The 16,841-nt window shown below is 42.0% G+C and overlaps 1 protein-coding gene across 4 annotated transcripts in view; it reads right to left on the bottom strand.

Annotated features, from left to right (window-relative positions):
• Positions 1-16,841, bottom strand: part of homer2 (homer scaffold protein 2) — a 46,232-nt gene that overhangs the window by 11,658 nt on the left and 17,733 nt on the right. For all 4 annotated transcript variants that reach the window (XM_020056181.3, XM_020056175.3, XM_020056171.2 and 1 more), the window contains exons 3-6: positions 7,167-7,298; positions 6,543-6,635; positions 3,202-3,341; positions 2,293-2,449 (exon numbers count right to left, since the gene is read on the bottom strand). In XM_020056181.3, coding sequence (XP_019911740.1) covers positions 2,293-2,449; positions 3,202-3,341; positions 6,543-6,635; positions 7,167-7,298 — 522 coding nt within the window. The remainder of the gene's footprint in view (positions 1-2,292; positions 2,450-3,201; positions 3,342-6,542; positions 6,636-7,166; positions 7,299-16,841) is intronic.

Consider the following 16,841-nt stretch of genomic DNA (forward strand, 5'->3'; position numbering starts at 1 on the left):
TGCATTTGCTTAAACTACGAGTCTGGACATATACACCAGACTTAAACACTATTGTACGCTTTAATTTGTACAGTTAGGGTTACAGACTCTCCACAGCCATACATTCTTATTTTTAGTGTAATTCATTTGCCAATAAAAAGAAAAAAGCACATCAAACAATGTTGAAGATGATTTTGACTGACAGCATTTTTTTTCTTTCAAATTTTCTATAGATTGCGTTTAAATACCGTTACCGTGAATTATTTTGGCCACGATAACAGTGTAGTGAGAATCTGATATCGTGACAGCCCTAAACTGAGCTCAATTCGTCATGGCAACATCTCTGAATACTTATGTAAATGAGATATGGGTTTTCTCCAATTTCAATTTTTATTTTTTTATTGTCACTTTGTCATTATAGGGTATTGTGTGTAGATTGAAGGCAAACAATTACATGTGGAATAAATTATGGAATGGAAACTTGAGCCCACTTCATTTTGATAAGTATATACATACTTTTTATTGAATCTTCATTCAGACAAGGGAGAGCAATTGACACCGAAGCACCAGTCCAAATGGTTCCATATGAAATGGTTCTGCGTGAGGTAAAAAATGTCAGCTGATAATAATAGACCAATGATTGTTGACCTGGATGAGGAGGTGGGCTTTAGTACTTGCTATAATCCTATCAGGGCTGTGAAAGCAAAAACACAACATCGGTTTCTTCACACCCACACGACAACACTGAGCAAGGGAAAATAGAATAATTCAAAGGGGTAAATAAATGATTAAAATCGTTTAGTTAATTTTACAAAATACAAACAAAGTAAGTAATCAGTTTAATTAAAACTTAAATTTAAACCTTTAAATCACTAACTAATGGGAGATCTTATCGGCTACCTGATGTTTATCATATTGTAAAATATCAGATCAAATTAACACTGTAAATGTGTGGGAACAATTTAATTAGTGTTATTTCCTCATAGTTGTTGGTTTAACATTAAATTGACACAGGCCATTCTAAAAACAGCAGGCTTAGCAAGGGTGGATTTTGTGGTGTATGATTAAAAACACCAGTTCCTCACCTCTCAAAGCAGCGTTTTCTTTCCCCCCCAGATTTAGGCCCATACTGTGGGGTTGATTGACACTGATTATGTCCCTCCCTGCTCAGTCTACTCCCAGCATTCACTTACAAAATAGTTGTGAAAAACAAACATAAAAAAAAAAAAAATTTATGGATAAATATTACAGTAAAGTAGTTAACGGCAACCCAGAAATTGATAGATTTTTTAAATAAACATCTGTTTTGGGTTTTAGAAACGCATGCACTTTTTTTATATTTTGCCAAAAAATCTGGGGGGAGACCCCCACCAGATTTGGTCCCCCAATCTTCAAAACATATGCCCCTAAATCAGGAGTGTAAACACAATGAGTGATGCAGAGAACAGCACTCCTTTTCTGGACTGATATTTGAAAATGTCAGAGCTCTGGTCACATTTCCATATTATGTAAAGACTTAGGAATATGTTAATATACCCATAGCCCTGAAACACTAAAATATCACTGCAGAAAAGAAGCTGTGCTTCAAACCAGTCCATCCTCATGCGCTGGCAGCAGCCCACACACTTATTATGAAACTGAAATGAGCTGTAACTGGCAGGGATCCGGCTGTTCCCTCGGTTCCTGCTGAGAATACAGCAGATCATGATCTAATGTTCTGCAGGGTTTTGTTCAGTTATGACGAGACAGTAAGAAGTGCATTTCGAGATGTGATAACGGGGTATGGGACCGAAGCGGACTGCTTTTACTTCAGTTTGGTTTAGAGTCACACACATGATTCAGGGGATTCCACAACACCAAAAGCTTCAATTGGAACTCTCACAAATGAATTCATTTAGGCAAACATGTGTACGTTGATGTTTCTCCCTGCTGCTCGGCTTACAATAGATCTGTATAGGTTACAGCAGGGGTGACAGTGGAGGGTTAGAGTCAACAGATGTTCCCATATAACAGCTCTATGTAGGGGTTTATATTACCTTTTCCCAGTGTGTGTAGATCTATGTGAACAGATCTATGTAGGGTTCCGTATTACCTTTTCCCTGTGTGTGTAGATCTATGTGAACAGATCTATGTAGGGTTCCTTATTACTTTTTCCAGTGTGTGTAGATCTATGTGAACAGATCTATGTAGGATTCCGTATTACCTTTTCCCTGTGTGTGTAGATCTATGTGAACAGATCTATGTAGGATTCCGTATTACCTTTTCCGTGTGTGTAGATCTATGTGAACAGATCTATGTAGGGTTCCTTATTACCTTTTCCCTGAGAGTTTCGCTCTCCTCCTTGCAGCTGTTGAGCTGTTTCTTCCAGCTTTCCACATTAGCGGAGGACTCAGTCAACGCATCCACCAGCCGTGCGTTGCTTTCCCGCAGAGTCTGGAGTTCTGTCTCCCACTTCTTAGCATTGGCGTTACTATCGGGAGAGGGAACGAGAAATAAATAGATAGAGGAAGAGGAGACATGGGAGAAGGAATTAGGATTCATTTTTTTCATTAATTTGGTCCAACTCTAAAGTAGAATGAACAGGGTCACAAAGTTATTGCTTTCGTTCTACTCGTTCTATTCCCCATGCCGTTGCGTGCGAGTCAGAACCAAAGGCTGAATTAGAAGTGTGTTTCTGTATGCATGGTTGTTTCCTTCAGTATGTGTGGTAGGTTGGTTGACTTCAATCTGGGTAAAACAAACAAATGCTTCCTTATATCGGCAGAGCTCCATGTCTGCTTTAATCAAGGTGTAAAATATAATGTTTAAACAAACCACCCAATGCAACCAGACCTGTAGCACCACATTCTTCAGCATTAGGATGTGTCAGAGCATTCACTGACAGTTCCTTAACTGTTCCTAGCTGATTTTACTCTGAAGACCATGGAGAAATATTTTCTTAACTAAACCATTTGAGAAGCACTATTCGTTTTAGGGTATTTATCTGTATTTTGTCTTCACCTGACCTAAATGTATTTAATTGGGGCAATTTTTGGCGTGATAAACATGTTAATATTTCCGAAGTGAGTGACATTCTAAGTTCTACAGTGGTCCTGAGCTGGTCATTTTCTGAAGTTTCCTGGCTCCCCTCTCCCTGGCTCCCCTCTCCCCTCTCCCTGGCTCCCCTCTCCCCTCTCCCTGGCTCCCCCCTCCCTGGCTTCTCTTGAGCCTCCCCCTCCCCACCTCTGCTCCACTGCTGTCTTCAGCCTGTCGTTCTCAGTGATCAGCGCGGCGGTCTCTGGTCCTCCATGGGAGATCTTCTCATCATCTGTCCCGTTGATACTAGAGGCCTGGGTGGACGAGGGAGTCTCACGACCTGACTCCTGGGGGAGGGAAGAAAAGAAATGAGAAGGAGGAGAGAAGACGAGGTGGAGGGGTGAGGAGTGGGAGGGATGGGCAGGAGTAGAGGAGGAAGAGGGTTGAGGAGGAGAAGAGTGAGAGGGATGGGAAGAAGCACTAAATGGAAGAACAGAAACCGGTACAGAGAACCACTGAAATATTTCACAGTCGCTGTCCTGAAGGCATTTGTTTCTCCCAACAAGCTGAACACAGACAACTTTTAATAAGCCATTTAATAAACCCATAATATGTAAGTGGGGAAGCCTGTGTTTCATGTTTACCACTGAACGAATCAGCATTCACACTGGAAAGGTGAAGAGGGACATTTCACTGTATGTACTACACACATATTTGTCTAGAATATATAATCTGATACAGTAGAGCATAGCTCTGCGCCACAGAGCAGGGTCTGACACCAGCCATCTGTAGTTATAGCAACCGTAAAATAGTAACAGCAAGCTGGTAGCCCTGGCAAACTATGTCATCCCACATGGCAGCCTATTCCCTATTCAGTGTGCTACATTTGACAAGGGCACATATAGGAAAGGGTACAATTTGGGACATCTGTAACAGTAATGGTTCGATATTGCTCAGTAGACCTGGCAGAACTGGCTGGCTGAGTGAGAGACTAGAAAACACCTCTAAAATCCTCCACTCCTTATTTTGTCGAAGAGTTTTATGACGTCAACTAAAAAGTTTCCCAATTACCGGGCTTCGGTCTAATACTGGGTCATGGAGGGTTAGCTGGAGAGTTTGTCTGGGCCTTGACATAAAAATAATATACATTTCCCCCCATAAACATGCTGATTGGATGGACTGAATGCCCATCATGTCTCTGACAATCTAACCTCGTAGCAAGCTTACGTGAACAAGGCAAAGTTGCCCTTCAATCCCTTGGCTTTTTGATCCTGATAGAGACATGGATTACCACGGAAAAAATGCTCCTCCAGCTTCTCTCTCTCCCCTTCTGACTGTATTTCCCCCCATTGTCTGAGACCATTCAGTTGTGGTAGCACAAGGCTAATAGTTTCTCAACATTTTTGAATTTCTTTCTTTCTCCTGGTTTTTCTGTCCATGTCCTTCTTTGAACTTCATGCAGTCAAAGTCAGTTGTCCATTTGTGTTGTCTTCAAAAGCAAATGGTGCCGCAGGGGGCTTAATTCCTTTCTTCACAAACATGAAGTCACTTGACTGCATAACATCTTGACATGGTCTCTCCTGTCATTGCCTAGTGAATTACTTAAATACTTTTTTCTGACAACAATTTTATTGTTTCTTGAAAAATATATACCCACTTTGAATTTGATGCCGGCAACACGTTTAAAAAAAGACTGGAAAAAGTTGTGTAATGCTAAAATAAAAACCTGATGGAACATCTCACAGCTAATTAGGTTAATTGGCAACATGTCAGTGACATGATTGGGTATAAAAAGAGTCTTTCAGAAGTAAAGATGGGGAAGGGTTCACCCCTCTATGAAAGACTATGCGGGCAAATAGTGCAACAATTTAAGAATAATCTTTCTCAAGGTAAAATTGCAAACAGTTTGGGGATCTCATAATCTACAGTACATAAAATCATTAAAAGATTCAGAGAATTCTGAGAAATCTCTGAATGCAAGGGACAAAGCCAAAAACCAATATTGTATGGCAGTGATCTTTGGGCATCAGGCGGCACTGCATTAAAACAGAAACGATTCTGTAGTGGAATTCACTGAATGGACACTTAAGAAAAACATTGTCTGTGAACACAGTACGTCGCTGCAACACTACCATGCAAAGAAGAAACCAGATATAAACAAGATCCAGAAACGGCGCCGCCTTCTCCGGGCCCAAGCCCATTTAAGAAGTAGTGAGGCGAAGTGGATAACGGTCCTGTGGTCTGACGAATCACAATGTGAAATAATTTTTGTGAATCATGAATACAAATTCGAAATGGGTATATATTTTTCCAAAGACAATAACGTTTCTCTGGTTCAACATTTGATATGTTGTCTTTGTACTATTTTCAATTAAATATAGGGATTAAATGATTTGCCAATCATTGCATTCTGTTTTCATTAGCATTTTATGCATCGTCACAACTTTCTTGGTAACGGGGTTGTACAATGAAGCTTATTACATTTTATATTATACAGCCTTTACCAAAGACGCCAATAATCTGGGTTACGAGTAATTTGATGATAAGAATTTTAAACCCATTCTTAGCCTACAAAATAAGGATCTAAGGGGCAAGACTTTCCCAGGATATAACAAGCAGCCAGGTAATTAATGTGGATATGATTAAGATATTTTCATCACAGCCCAACAGAGCACTCAGGAAATAATTAGATATGCAAATTGAAAGCCTAATCAAACGTGTTCAGTCAATGTGAAAAAGACTATTTCATCGTATTATGAGAAGTACGAAGCTACTTTCTCTGGCCGAATAAAACAATAAAGCTGTGCTGCATTTCTTTTCAAAATACCAGTCTAGCTTGCTCTAAGTGAATGCCACCCTCGTCATTACTGCCTACAGCGTGCTAGCAACACGTCCTGGGAGTTCAGGGGCTTAACTGTGGCGTTGACATGCAGGCACATAGCTGACAGAACCAGAATCCTCTCCTCCCAAGCCTGTCGATGAGATAATCAAACACATCCTGAGGACTTCAACAGCTCTGGCCTGTCACATTACAGCCCCTCCCTCTCGGTCTGTCCAGACACATTACAGCCCCTCCCTCTCGGTCTGTCCAGTCACATTACAGCCCCTCCCTCTCGGTCTGTCCAGTCACATTACAGCCCCTCCCTCCCCTCCTGGTCTAGCAAGATTTCAGAAAACAATATCTCGATTTCTCCTCATCACCTCCATTCCCTATCTCCCTTTTCCCGTTTTCCTTCCCTCTCAGCCATGTTATTCTCTCTCTCTCTCCCTCCATCTCTCCCTCTCTCCATCTATTCTTAGCCAGTGTAGATTATATGGCAGTGGCGCCTGGCATTTGATAAGTGACTCCCTGTCACCTTAGACCCCACCAACCCAAGTACCAAGACTAAACCTAGTCACTAATACCTGTCTGTGTGTGTCTTGAGGGGGCAGGATTCCCTGCATGGAAAAGGTGGTGCTATTTGTATTCTGCAGTGATGAGGTACATAAATATTGTAATCCTTTTTTTTTTTTTATAACTGAAATCAGAAAATGTGCATCTATATTACCTGGGAATGGTTACTCGACGTCTCCATCTTCTCCTGAGACTTGTCCCTGGCTAACTTAGCTGCTTCCTTCACTTCCTGGAACTTCTCAGCAAACTGAAATAAGAGTGAAAAGAAAAGATGTTTAGTAAAACAAAATCAAAACGTAAAATCGTCTCTGCTGACAAGCAGGGACTGACCCTTCGCAGCCTGAACATGTCCTAAATAATAAAATAAATAAAAATAATAAAAACCTTAAGTGCAAATTATCCCTCAGCCCATGCCTGCACACACAATGGAGACCCTCTCGAATATCACAGAGAAACACAGTCATCTTCAATAAATAGTGCACCATGTTAAGGGAGTAGGGTGCCATTTGGAAGCAGGCCATGTTGTAAAGTTACTCTGACCAGGTCAGATCGAGGACCGACCGACAGACAATTTATTCAGTCGAAAATACAGAATAGTATCCCATGAGGTGTGAAGCATACACTCAAGAGATTTCCTGAATGATGAAAACAGCCAGCACATCGGACTGAAACACCCAGACGCATGTTGTCTGAGGCACCACTGAGGGAACGGCGCTGTATTCGTTTCATATCCACCCCATTCATTAATAAATCAACAAACCAAAAAAAACGACAATACCTTGGCCAGCTGCTGCTCGGATGCGAACCCGAGTCCAAACACAGTGTTGGCTCTGCTGTCAGCCCACTGGCCAAACTTCTGGGAGGTCTTGGTGAAGGTCATGTTCGGGGTGATGGTGCTGTTGATGATCACCTGTGGGCAGGCAGGAAATGACATGTCAGTACAGGCAGGAATCCACCCCATATAGTCAAGATCTGCACAAATGAGTTGCTGGATTTGTGTTTCATTGTCAGAGCAGCATGTTGTTGGATTTTGCATCGTATTTTGAAATAATTAAACCAGAAAAAAAAACAAGCCTTGTTCTTCCAGCCAGCAATTAAAAGTGATAAATGTTGTTCCCCTCACTGGATTCAAACCCGGATCTCCCACATGAAATGCTACAAAGCTATACAATTGCCAATTTGTCATGCATAAACATCACGCCCACCACAAATAGCATCTATGAACTGTATGGCTTTTGCCACTGGCCGTTTTAACATCTTATTAGCCAGTAATAGGCTTACCAGTATCTGCTAACTTACTATTTGGAATAGTCATAAGAATTGAGCAATTGCTAGCGAGACTGAAGATTAACTATACACTGCCAAAGCTATTTCATTTCATGGCACAAAAACATTTGTTTTTCTTTCATTCATGAATGATATTGATACAATAACTATCAATTTAGGTGATGATAACTGACTTTTTCGTCAAGTGACAAGACGAGAGAAACTTGGAAACCCCTACACTTTTACTGCCCAAGGGGTTTTGATAAATCCTATATTAAGACAAGTATCAAGTCACAGCATGCAAGTCCGAGTCAAGTCTCAAGTCACTGCATGCAAGTTCGAGTCAAGTCTCAAGTCACAGCATGCAAGTCCAAGTCTCAAGTATTCTAAGCACTATAGGCTATAGTTATAGTCTATTAGTCCAAAGCATGTCCTTTCCACTTAAGGTGCACTTTTTGGGGATTATTATTATTTTATGGGCTATTTTAAATCAGCAGTTGATAATTTAGTACACTAATACCGATTTGCAACATTAAATTTACAACTCTTACAATTAAGAGACCACTGCAAATTGAATGTTTCTGTTCCTCACTCAAAACATTCCTTTTCAACTTTTTTGGAAAGGGAAGTAAAATGTGCAGTGGAAAAAGCTGGAGCTCTATTATAGCAAACAAGCATTTTATGTTTAATTGAAGAATGATCATGTTGAGGCTGGGGCCGGCCTATTCTATCTACTATTCTGTCTGCCATTAGCCAAATTGTCTGACTATTTTACATAGCCATGAGCTAACAGTTCTTTGTGTTCTGTATGGTTATATACTGTATGTTAGTAATGGTTCGCTAAATCTGGCAAATTAAAAAAGCGACACAAACCAAAGAACTGCAAAACAATTAACGGCAATATGGCAAAAAAACTAATACATTTCACTTGTGCTCAGCTGTGCTCCACAGAGAATAAAACCAAAAAGACCTATAATGAGAAAAATAAGAGAAGTAGCTCAGGAGCAATACGTAGCCTACTCTCTGAGGAGAACAGAGTACGTAAGGACCCATTTCTGTCTTAAAGCGTGACCCGGTGGTCTCCGTGACTCTCCCGGGGACCCCCTGCCAACTCATACATTTCAGGCCTGAACTAGTGCAGCTGCATCAAGCAGTCAAGGACTCGCCAGAGTTGTTATGCAAACGGATTCAGCCGCACTACAGTTGTGCTCAAAAGTTTGCATGCCCGTGGAGAATTGGTCATATATGTGACATTTGTAAAGAAAACATGAGTGAGCAGGGATTTACATTCAACTGTCGGTTATAACAGAATTTGCACAATCATAAAACAGAACATGGCAACAAAGGTCCTGCAGTCTTTTGTTGTCTTGCATGAACCACACATTTGAGATCTCCCCAGAGTGGCTCGATGATATTAAGGTCAGGAGACTGTGATGGCCACTCCAGAACCTGCTGTCACCACTGTGGCTCAACTTGGCTTGTGCTTAGGGTCATTGTCGTGCTGGAAAGTCCAAGAGCATCCCATGTCCAGCTTTTCCCATGCAGAAGAATGCAAATTGTCTGTCAGTATTTTCTGATTACATGCTGCATTCATCTTGCCATACATTTTCACAAGATTCTCTGTGCCTTTAAAGCTCACACACCCCCAAAACATCAGTGAGCCACCACCATGCTTCACAGTGGGGATGGTATTCTGTTCACTATAGGCCTTGTTGACCCCTCTCCAAACATAGCACTTACGGTTGTGACCATAAAGCTCTATTTTGGTCTCGTGACTCCAAATTACAGTGTGCCAGAAGCTGTGAGGCGTGTCAAGGTGTTGTTGGGCATATTGTAACCAGGCTTTTTTGTGGCACTGGTGCAGTACAGATTTCTTTCTGGCAACTCAACCATGCAGCTCATTTTTGTTCAAGTATCATTGTATTGTGCTTCTTGAAACAACCACACAGTCTTTATCCAGAGCAGCCGGGATTTCTCCTGAGGTTACCTGTGGGTTTTTCTTTGTATCCCGAACAATTCTTCTGGCAGTTTTGGCTGAAATCTTTCTTGGTCTACCTTGGCTTGGTATCAAGAGATCCCAGTTATTTTCTGCTTCCCATGGCTCAGAATCTAGCCTGCTCAGTGCATCCACATAAGAGCTAACAAACTCATTGACAATTTATACACAGACACTAATTGCAATTTAAAAAGCCACAGGTGTGGGAAATTCACCTTTAATTGCCATTTTCACCTGTGTGTGTCTGTAACAAGGCCAAACATTCAAGGGTATGTAAACTTTTGATCAGGGCCATTTGGGTGATTTCTGTTATCATTACAATTTAAAAAGGAGCCAAACAACTATGTGATAAAAAAAAATTGCTTCATATGATCACTATGCTTAAATAAATAAAAAATTTGCATCAATACCAATATTTCACAGTTTCTGCCAGTTTCTACGCAAAGAGAACCACTGCTCTATCCAATTCAGCATTTGCCACTCCCGTTTTAAAATTTTCTGAAAAGATATTCATGTGAAAAGCTGTGGTTATCGGGATTTACGAGTCACAGCAACACGCAACTAAAGCATCTAGCAATGCCGACATTATGCAAATGCAAAGTAAGATTTTCTGATTAATTAGACACAACACACGTCACGATCCATTCTGTTATGTTAAAGTAATTTACAAGCAGCTAGCTTAAAGAAAAACCTAAAGGAGAACTGTGTACGACACTGAATTTTAACAATAACACAACTTGTCAGCTTTACCGACACCGGAAGGTATGGACTAGTGCATGGTATTAGTGTTTAAGCAATTACTGTAATTTAGACAATTACTGTAAACTAAAAGTAAATTCAAACATAGATGAAGCGGCACGAAAGTTTAAAAGGGGAGTATCAAAGAAACTGAACAATGTCGTAGAAAACAATAATTGAAACATTAACTTTACCACATTAACTGCAGATGTCTTATGATCATTTGTACTTGCATGTTTGCTAGTTGTGCGGTAAAGATCTTACACACAGCCCTTTTAGTTACATCTTGTTGAATAAGACCTATAGACAGACCAGCGAACTGTAGCTGAGAAAATCAACCGCAAAACCCACACAAGTAAACACCACCTAGGTCTGATCTGTCCACATGTTTGCTATCATTAGTGAAAAGCACTGTTTCAAACATGGGAAAACATCAACGGTGCCAACTCTGCCATTTGACCATCTTCCAACCTGGACGCTTGACAACTAGCCACGTGGGTCGGATACTGTATTTATGTTGGCAGTTTCAGTGGCCTGGTGCTATGACTAGAGCAAGAGGGTTAATGCCCCCCACCCCCTAAACCAGGATTATATAAATAATTCATCGCTAAATATATATACAGCGATGAATTACTCTGCAACACTTAAGCTACAATCACAATGCACAAGAAAGACGTGGCTTTAGTGTTCAGTCTTTGTGGCTGAGTCATAGGACTTTCAGAAGTCTTTGATCCACTTTTCTTTGACTTTGAGTCACATTTTACAATGTCAGACTGTCACAATCATTGAAGATAATAATTTTCTGAAACCCCCTACCAGTACTTATGATGATCCATGGAAATCCTATGGATACTTCAATAAGTAATTAAAAACAGATTTTTGCTCTTGTAGAGCAACAAGCCGGCGTTTAAACCAGCATTTGTTTTGTTATGCTAGTATGCCACCTATAATATAGAGGCAAAGACCTGTTGGCAGAAGAAACATTAAAGATTAAAATGATACTATTTATGATAAATAGACCTCTGGTTTCTCAAAAACAAAACAATTTGGCTTGGTTTGTGGAAAGACTGCAATTCAACATCCCTTTTCCAGAAAAATCACAGAAAAAGAAAATATGAATGGAAAGGTAGCCTTAAGCCAAAACATGGTGCTCAAAACCTGATGGTCTTTTAAGTATAAATGCCAATTTTCATTAAATATCATGTTTTTATATAATGTAAAAGGAGCAGCTATTATAATGAAATGGCGTCGTAGTCAGGTGGAAAGCACCCAACACTTACAGATCACATTATTGTAAGAGCGCCTCCTCTAAGAGTATGAATAAAGCATTTTCAGGTTTCAATACTAAGCAACCTGCCTTTGAAATGAATCACATTTATTTTATAATGCCTTTTTATATCTGCAGTTGTCACAAAGTGCTTTTGCACCCAGCCTGAAACACCAAAGAGCAAGCAATAACTGGAATTGATGCAAAGGTGCTAGAAAAACACCCTAGTACAATCAAAACCTAGGAAGATACATAGAGAGGAGACAGACTCTAAGGTGTAGCCAGTCCTTGTCTGGCTGTGTCCTGAGTCTTTAGGCAGAATCCAGATCAGATGTTAAGCTGTATGAAGTCCCATGGACAACTGAAACTACAGCAGTATACCATTGCTGTGTGCAGGGCAAACCTAGCCAGTTTGTTGTTAGATGTAGGCATCCTGGTGCCAATGTAATGTTTTTTTTAGGTTTCAGATCATTGCCTACTTCAACATATATTTTGTTTTGGGTTTCCCTAAATGCCACAGCTGTAAAGTAAAGATCTTGTCATCATGAGAACAGGGTTTGATCCCCCAGCTCTTGGATTAGCCCAAGATTAGCCTAGGGGTCCCACGGAGGCCAGTGGAATGGCCCTACACTAGCCCAGGGTTGGGGAGTTAGTGATCGAAATTGGCTTGCCGTCCTTTGACATGTTCTGGCGACTCCTTGCGGTGGTTGGGGCTTCGGAAGACACATATCTTGACATCGCACTCTCCCGGGTCTGCTGGGAGTTGCTATGGCGAAGCAGGACCTTAATGAGGAGCTGGCCATCACCGGTTAACCTCTCACAGGACGGGATCTTATGCCTCACCCGCATCTCAACTTCTGACCAGTTTACACTGTAAACTGCTTGGAACCAGTGGGCTCTGATCAGGCAAGTAGCAGACTACATCGGTCTGGGGTATTCAACTTTTGCCCTATGAGGTCTGGAGCCTGCTGGTTTTATGTTCTACCTCATCATTAATTGCACCAACCTGGGGTCTCAGGTCTAAATCCATCCCTGACTAAAGGTTGTGATGGAACTGGCTTCGAGGTCCAGTTGGAGGGGCAGAGGAAACAGAATGCTACATGGGAAGTGATCTGAGACGGAGAGAGCCAGTGTTTCTGGAGAGAAGTGTGTCTGAATAAACTCTGCAATGGTAATAAACTTTATTAAAATAGATTTGAATAATCTACTGGTAAGGAAAATGACCCGTGGGTGTCTATGAATGAGCGTGTGTATGAGTCAAAGCAGCACCTTATGCATGAACTTTGAAGAAGAGCCATCTTACACTCACATACGCACACACTATCTCTAGGGAGTATCACAGGAAAATTATCCCAACAATTAAGAGACAACACAAGACATTTTAATTACTATGCATCCCTTGTCTCATAGCAACATGACTCTGCCTCCAGAATTAGGACGAAGTCTAGGAATAACTGCCAAAGTCTCTCCTCCCTCGTCTCAGTCCCTTATCCCCTCATCAACCCACATATTCCCCCATTTCTCTCCACCAAGTTTCCTTCCTTACTCCTCATCTATTGTCTTATCTCTTCTCCTGTCTCTCTCTCCCCTTCTCTGTCTCATGGTCTCTTAATCTCTCAAACACACACTCCTCTTACTTCATTCCCAATCTCTCTAAATGTCCTTCTCCCGCTCTCCTCTCCCACACCATCCTGTCTTCTTCAGCAGAGCCAGGACAATACGGAGTGGTTAACATCAATCTGTCTATAAAAAGACAAAGGGTTTAGTCTACTTTGTATTTTCATTTATTTCCGTCATGGAAAGAATATTACGGTATTGACCTCATCCTCAACCGCTCCGTCCCTCATCCTTCTCCCCACAGTGAGGAGGGAACACGTCTCACCAGAGCTCTGAAACCCTCACGCCTCTAATGGTGCCTGGAACACGTTCTGAATGAGAAACATCAGGCCTCTCTATTTACAATAAAATGCTCTGTGAAATGCCAGAAAGGGAAAAGAGGCAGGGTTAGACAATAACCATTACAGACGTGTTTTAGAGACATTACTCAGGTGGTTGTCAAGATTATCTGGAGGTGACTGACTGTTGCTAGGGCTTGACACTACTGAAGGAAAATTATTCTCTGACATTTTCTAGAAGTGGATTGGAAATGTGCATGTTGTATTTTTTGAGTGTTGCACAACTCCCCCAACTCTCAATCCCCTATGCACAACCCACCCAAGAAAGAAGGAGATGCAGAGAGAGATGGAAAGAATGAATAGAAAAAAGAGAGGAAGAAAGAGATTGAAAGAAGGAAGAGAGATAGAGAAGGGAAGAAAAATAAAGATTAACAGAAGAATGAGAAAGAGGGGAAATAAAGAGATCTCTCTCTGCCAGTCATGTAGTCTATAATAGGTTAAACAGCACAGGAGAAAACAATCCACTTTACACCACACACACACACACACACACACACACACACACTGAGATCTCTAAACAACTTATTGATCTCAGTAGCTGCACCTGGAGGAGGTCGATGTGTGTGTGTGTGTGTGTGTGTGTGTTGGTGTTGCTCTGTCTGACACCACTGCAGTACCCTGGACGCTGGCGGGACGGTGGATGAAGCAGGCCGACAAAGACAACTGCCCTGGTGATCGGAATGACAACAGCAACACCTTCCTGGCCACGCCTTCCTGCCCTACTGAAGTACTAACTACCTCAGGGGCGTGACTCCTCCTCAAATCACTCACTGGCAGACAGAGAAAAAGAGAAAAAAACTATGATGTTTGGCCTGTGTCTGGGCTTGTGTGTGTTTGTGTGTGTGGGTCTGGGCCTGTGTAGTGTGTGTGGGTGTGTCTGGGCCTGTGTGGTGTGTATGGGTCTGGGCCTGTGTAGTGTGTGTGGGTGTGTGTCAGGTTGCCACTCCACACAAGCATTAGAGTGGTGATGACTCAAGCCCCACTCATCTTCTCCATATGAAGACATCCAGAAAGGAGAGGAGGATGATGAGGGGGAGGAGGAAGAGGACAAAGAGCTGAGAGGAGGCGGAAAGCAGAGGAGAAAATGGAAGATACTGTGTGCCAGTTCAGTCTAGCCCACAGCAAGCTCTGGTGACCACAGTTCTAGTAGTAAATATTGAAAGTGACAGGGGCAGCTGTATGGTACGGCTGGAGGAAGTTGGGGGCAAGTGAATGAGGGGTAGTGATGGGGGTAGGGGTAGTGATGGGGGTAGGGGTAGTGATGGGGTAATGAGGGGTAATGATGGGGGTAGGGGTAGTGATGGGGGTAGGGGTAGTGATGGGGGTAGGGGTAGTGATGGGGTAATGAGGGGTAATGATGGGGTAGTGATAATGAAGGGGTAGTGATAATGATGGGGTAGGGGTAGTGATGGGGGTAGGGGTAGTGATGGGGGTAGGGGTAGTGATGGGGTAGTGATGGGGTAATGATGGGGTAGTGGTAATGATGGGGTAGTGATAATGATGGGGTAGTGATAATGATGGGGTAGTGATGATGATTGGGTAGTAATGGGGTAGTGATAATGATGGGGTAGTGATAATGATGGGGTAGTAATGGGGTAGTGATAATGATGGGGTAGTGATAATGATGGGGTAGTGATGGGGTAATGATGGGGTAGTGATAATGATTGGGTAGTAATGGGGTAGTGATAATGATGGGGTAGTGATAATGATTGGGTAGTAATGGGGTAGTGATAATGATGGGGTAGTGATGGGGTAATGATGGGGTAGTGATGGGGTAGTGATGGTTCAACCCAATTATATGGTCTGTTGGAATCTACCGTAGACACAAACTAAAGGGACATCAATCTTCCTTTTCCTCTGATCTGAATCTGTCAGACATCTCCTCACGTTCCCTGCTCCCAGGCGCAGAACCAGCTCTCGCTTCGCCTCGTCCTCTCTGCTGCAGCTCCACTAGTGCAGGCACACTGTGACGTTTGCTTCCTAAGTGGATTTCAATTTGGGTTTTTGACACTGATCATTGACTTTTGCTTGTTATGATCCACATCCAACCAGCGACTACTTTGGCAGCCAATTTCGACAGAGAAGAATCATGGATGATTAAGAATCAACCCAATAATATTGCCGTTTGGAAACTACGGCACTCGCAAACTAAAGGGACATCAATGTGTAAGTAGAACTACATGGACCTCAACGCAATCGGAAGCGACCAGCCTACCATGACAGAAGTGGGCAGATCCTTGAGACAACGCAGGAAGAGACACAGCAACCGTCCCTGAAAACAAGCTCTCCTCGTAAAGAAATTCTGCATTTACTCAAAATGGCCGCAATGCCTGTTCTCTCTGCGGATATTGAGGACGTTTAATGTACACTAACAATCATCTGTAATGTATTTTTTTTTTTTTTTTTATGTTTTAGAGAATCCAACTTAGCCTTTAATATTGTGGGGTGGTTTGGTGGTTCAGAAGAATAACAATCAGTGGGAAGGACCTCGGAGTGAGCCAGAAACCTCTCAGTGACATTTAGAAAAAACGATTGCGGATGAAAGGACAACAAATAGCCTTCGACATCACACACGCGCGCACGCACACACGCACGCACGCATGTAGTCCCCTACCCAAGATATAGAGTTCTACACTTAAATATTGAAGTATATTGGATGTTGAAGTGTACCTGCTGTTTACCTATGATATTATAGAATGCTTATTTCTCGCTCTTCCTTTATAATGTAGCCTACATGTTTTTGCATTCTGTTTGATTAATTTATTGTTTCACCTTTATTTAACCAGGTAAGCCGATTGAGAATCATTCTCATTTGCAATGAAAACCTAACCAAAAGGCTTACAGTGTCAGAGACCTCTGTTTTGCACATACACTTCACCATCCATGAAGTTTCCTCCCAGGAAATTAAAGTATTTTTAATTGAATAACAATCCCTGGGTACTGACATCCCACCATAAAAAAGGTGAATCTCTTGCCAAGGCCTATTATTCATGTCGCGCGAGAGAGAGAACGATAAGGGGAGAGAGAGAGAGAGAACGATAAGGGGAAAGAAAGGGAGAGAGAGAGAGAGAGAGAACGATAAGGGGAAAGAAAGGGAGAGAGAGAGAGAGAGAGAGAGAGAGATATGCTGATACAACAATATGTCATGTCATACTAAAAGACTTCAGCAGAGAATAGCTTTCCTCCAGGGATGACCAATGACAGGTCGGAGCCGGTGAATAGCTGCCTACA

This window comes from Esox lucius, chromosome 2 (genome assembly GCF_011004845.1).
Source record: "Esox lucius isolate fEsoLuc1 chromosome 2, fEsoLuc1.pri, whole genome shotgun sequence".
Lineage (NCBI taxonomy): Eukaryota > Metazoa > Chordata > Actinopteri > Esociformes > Esocidae > Esox > Esox lucius.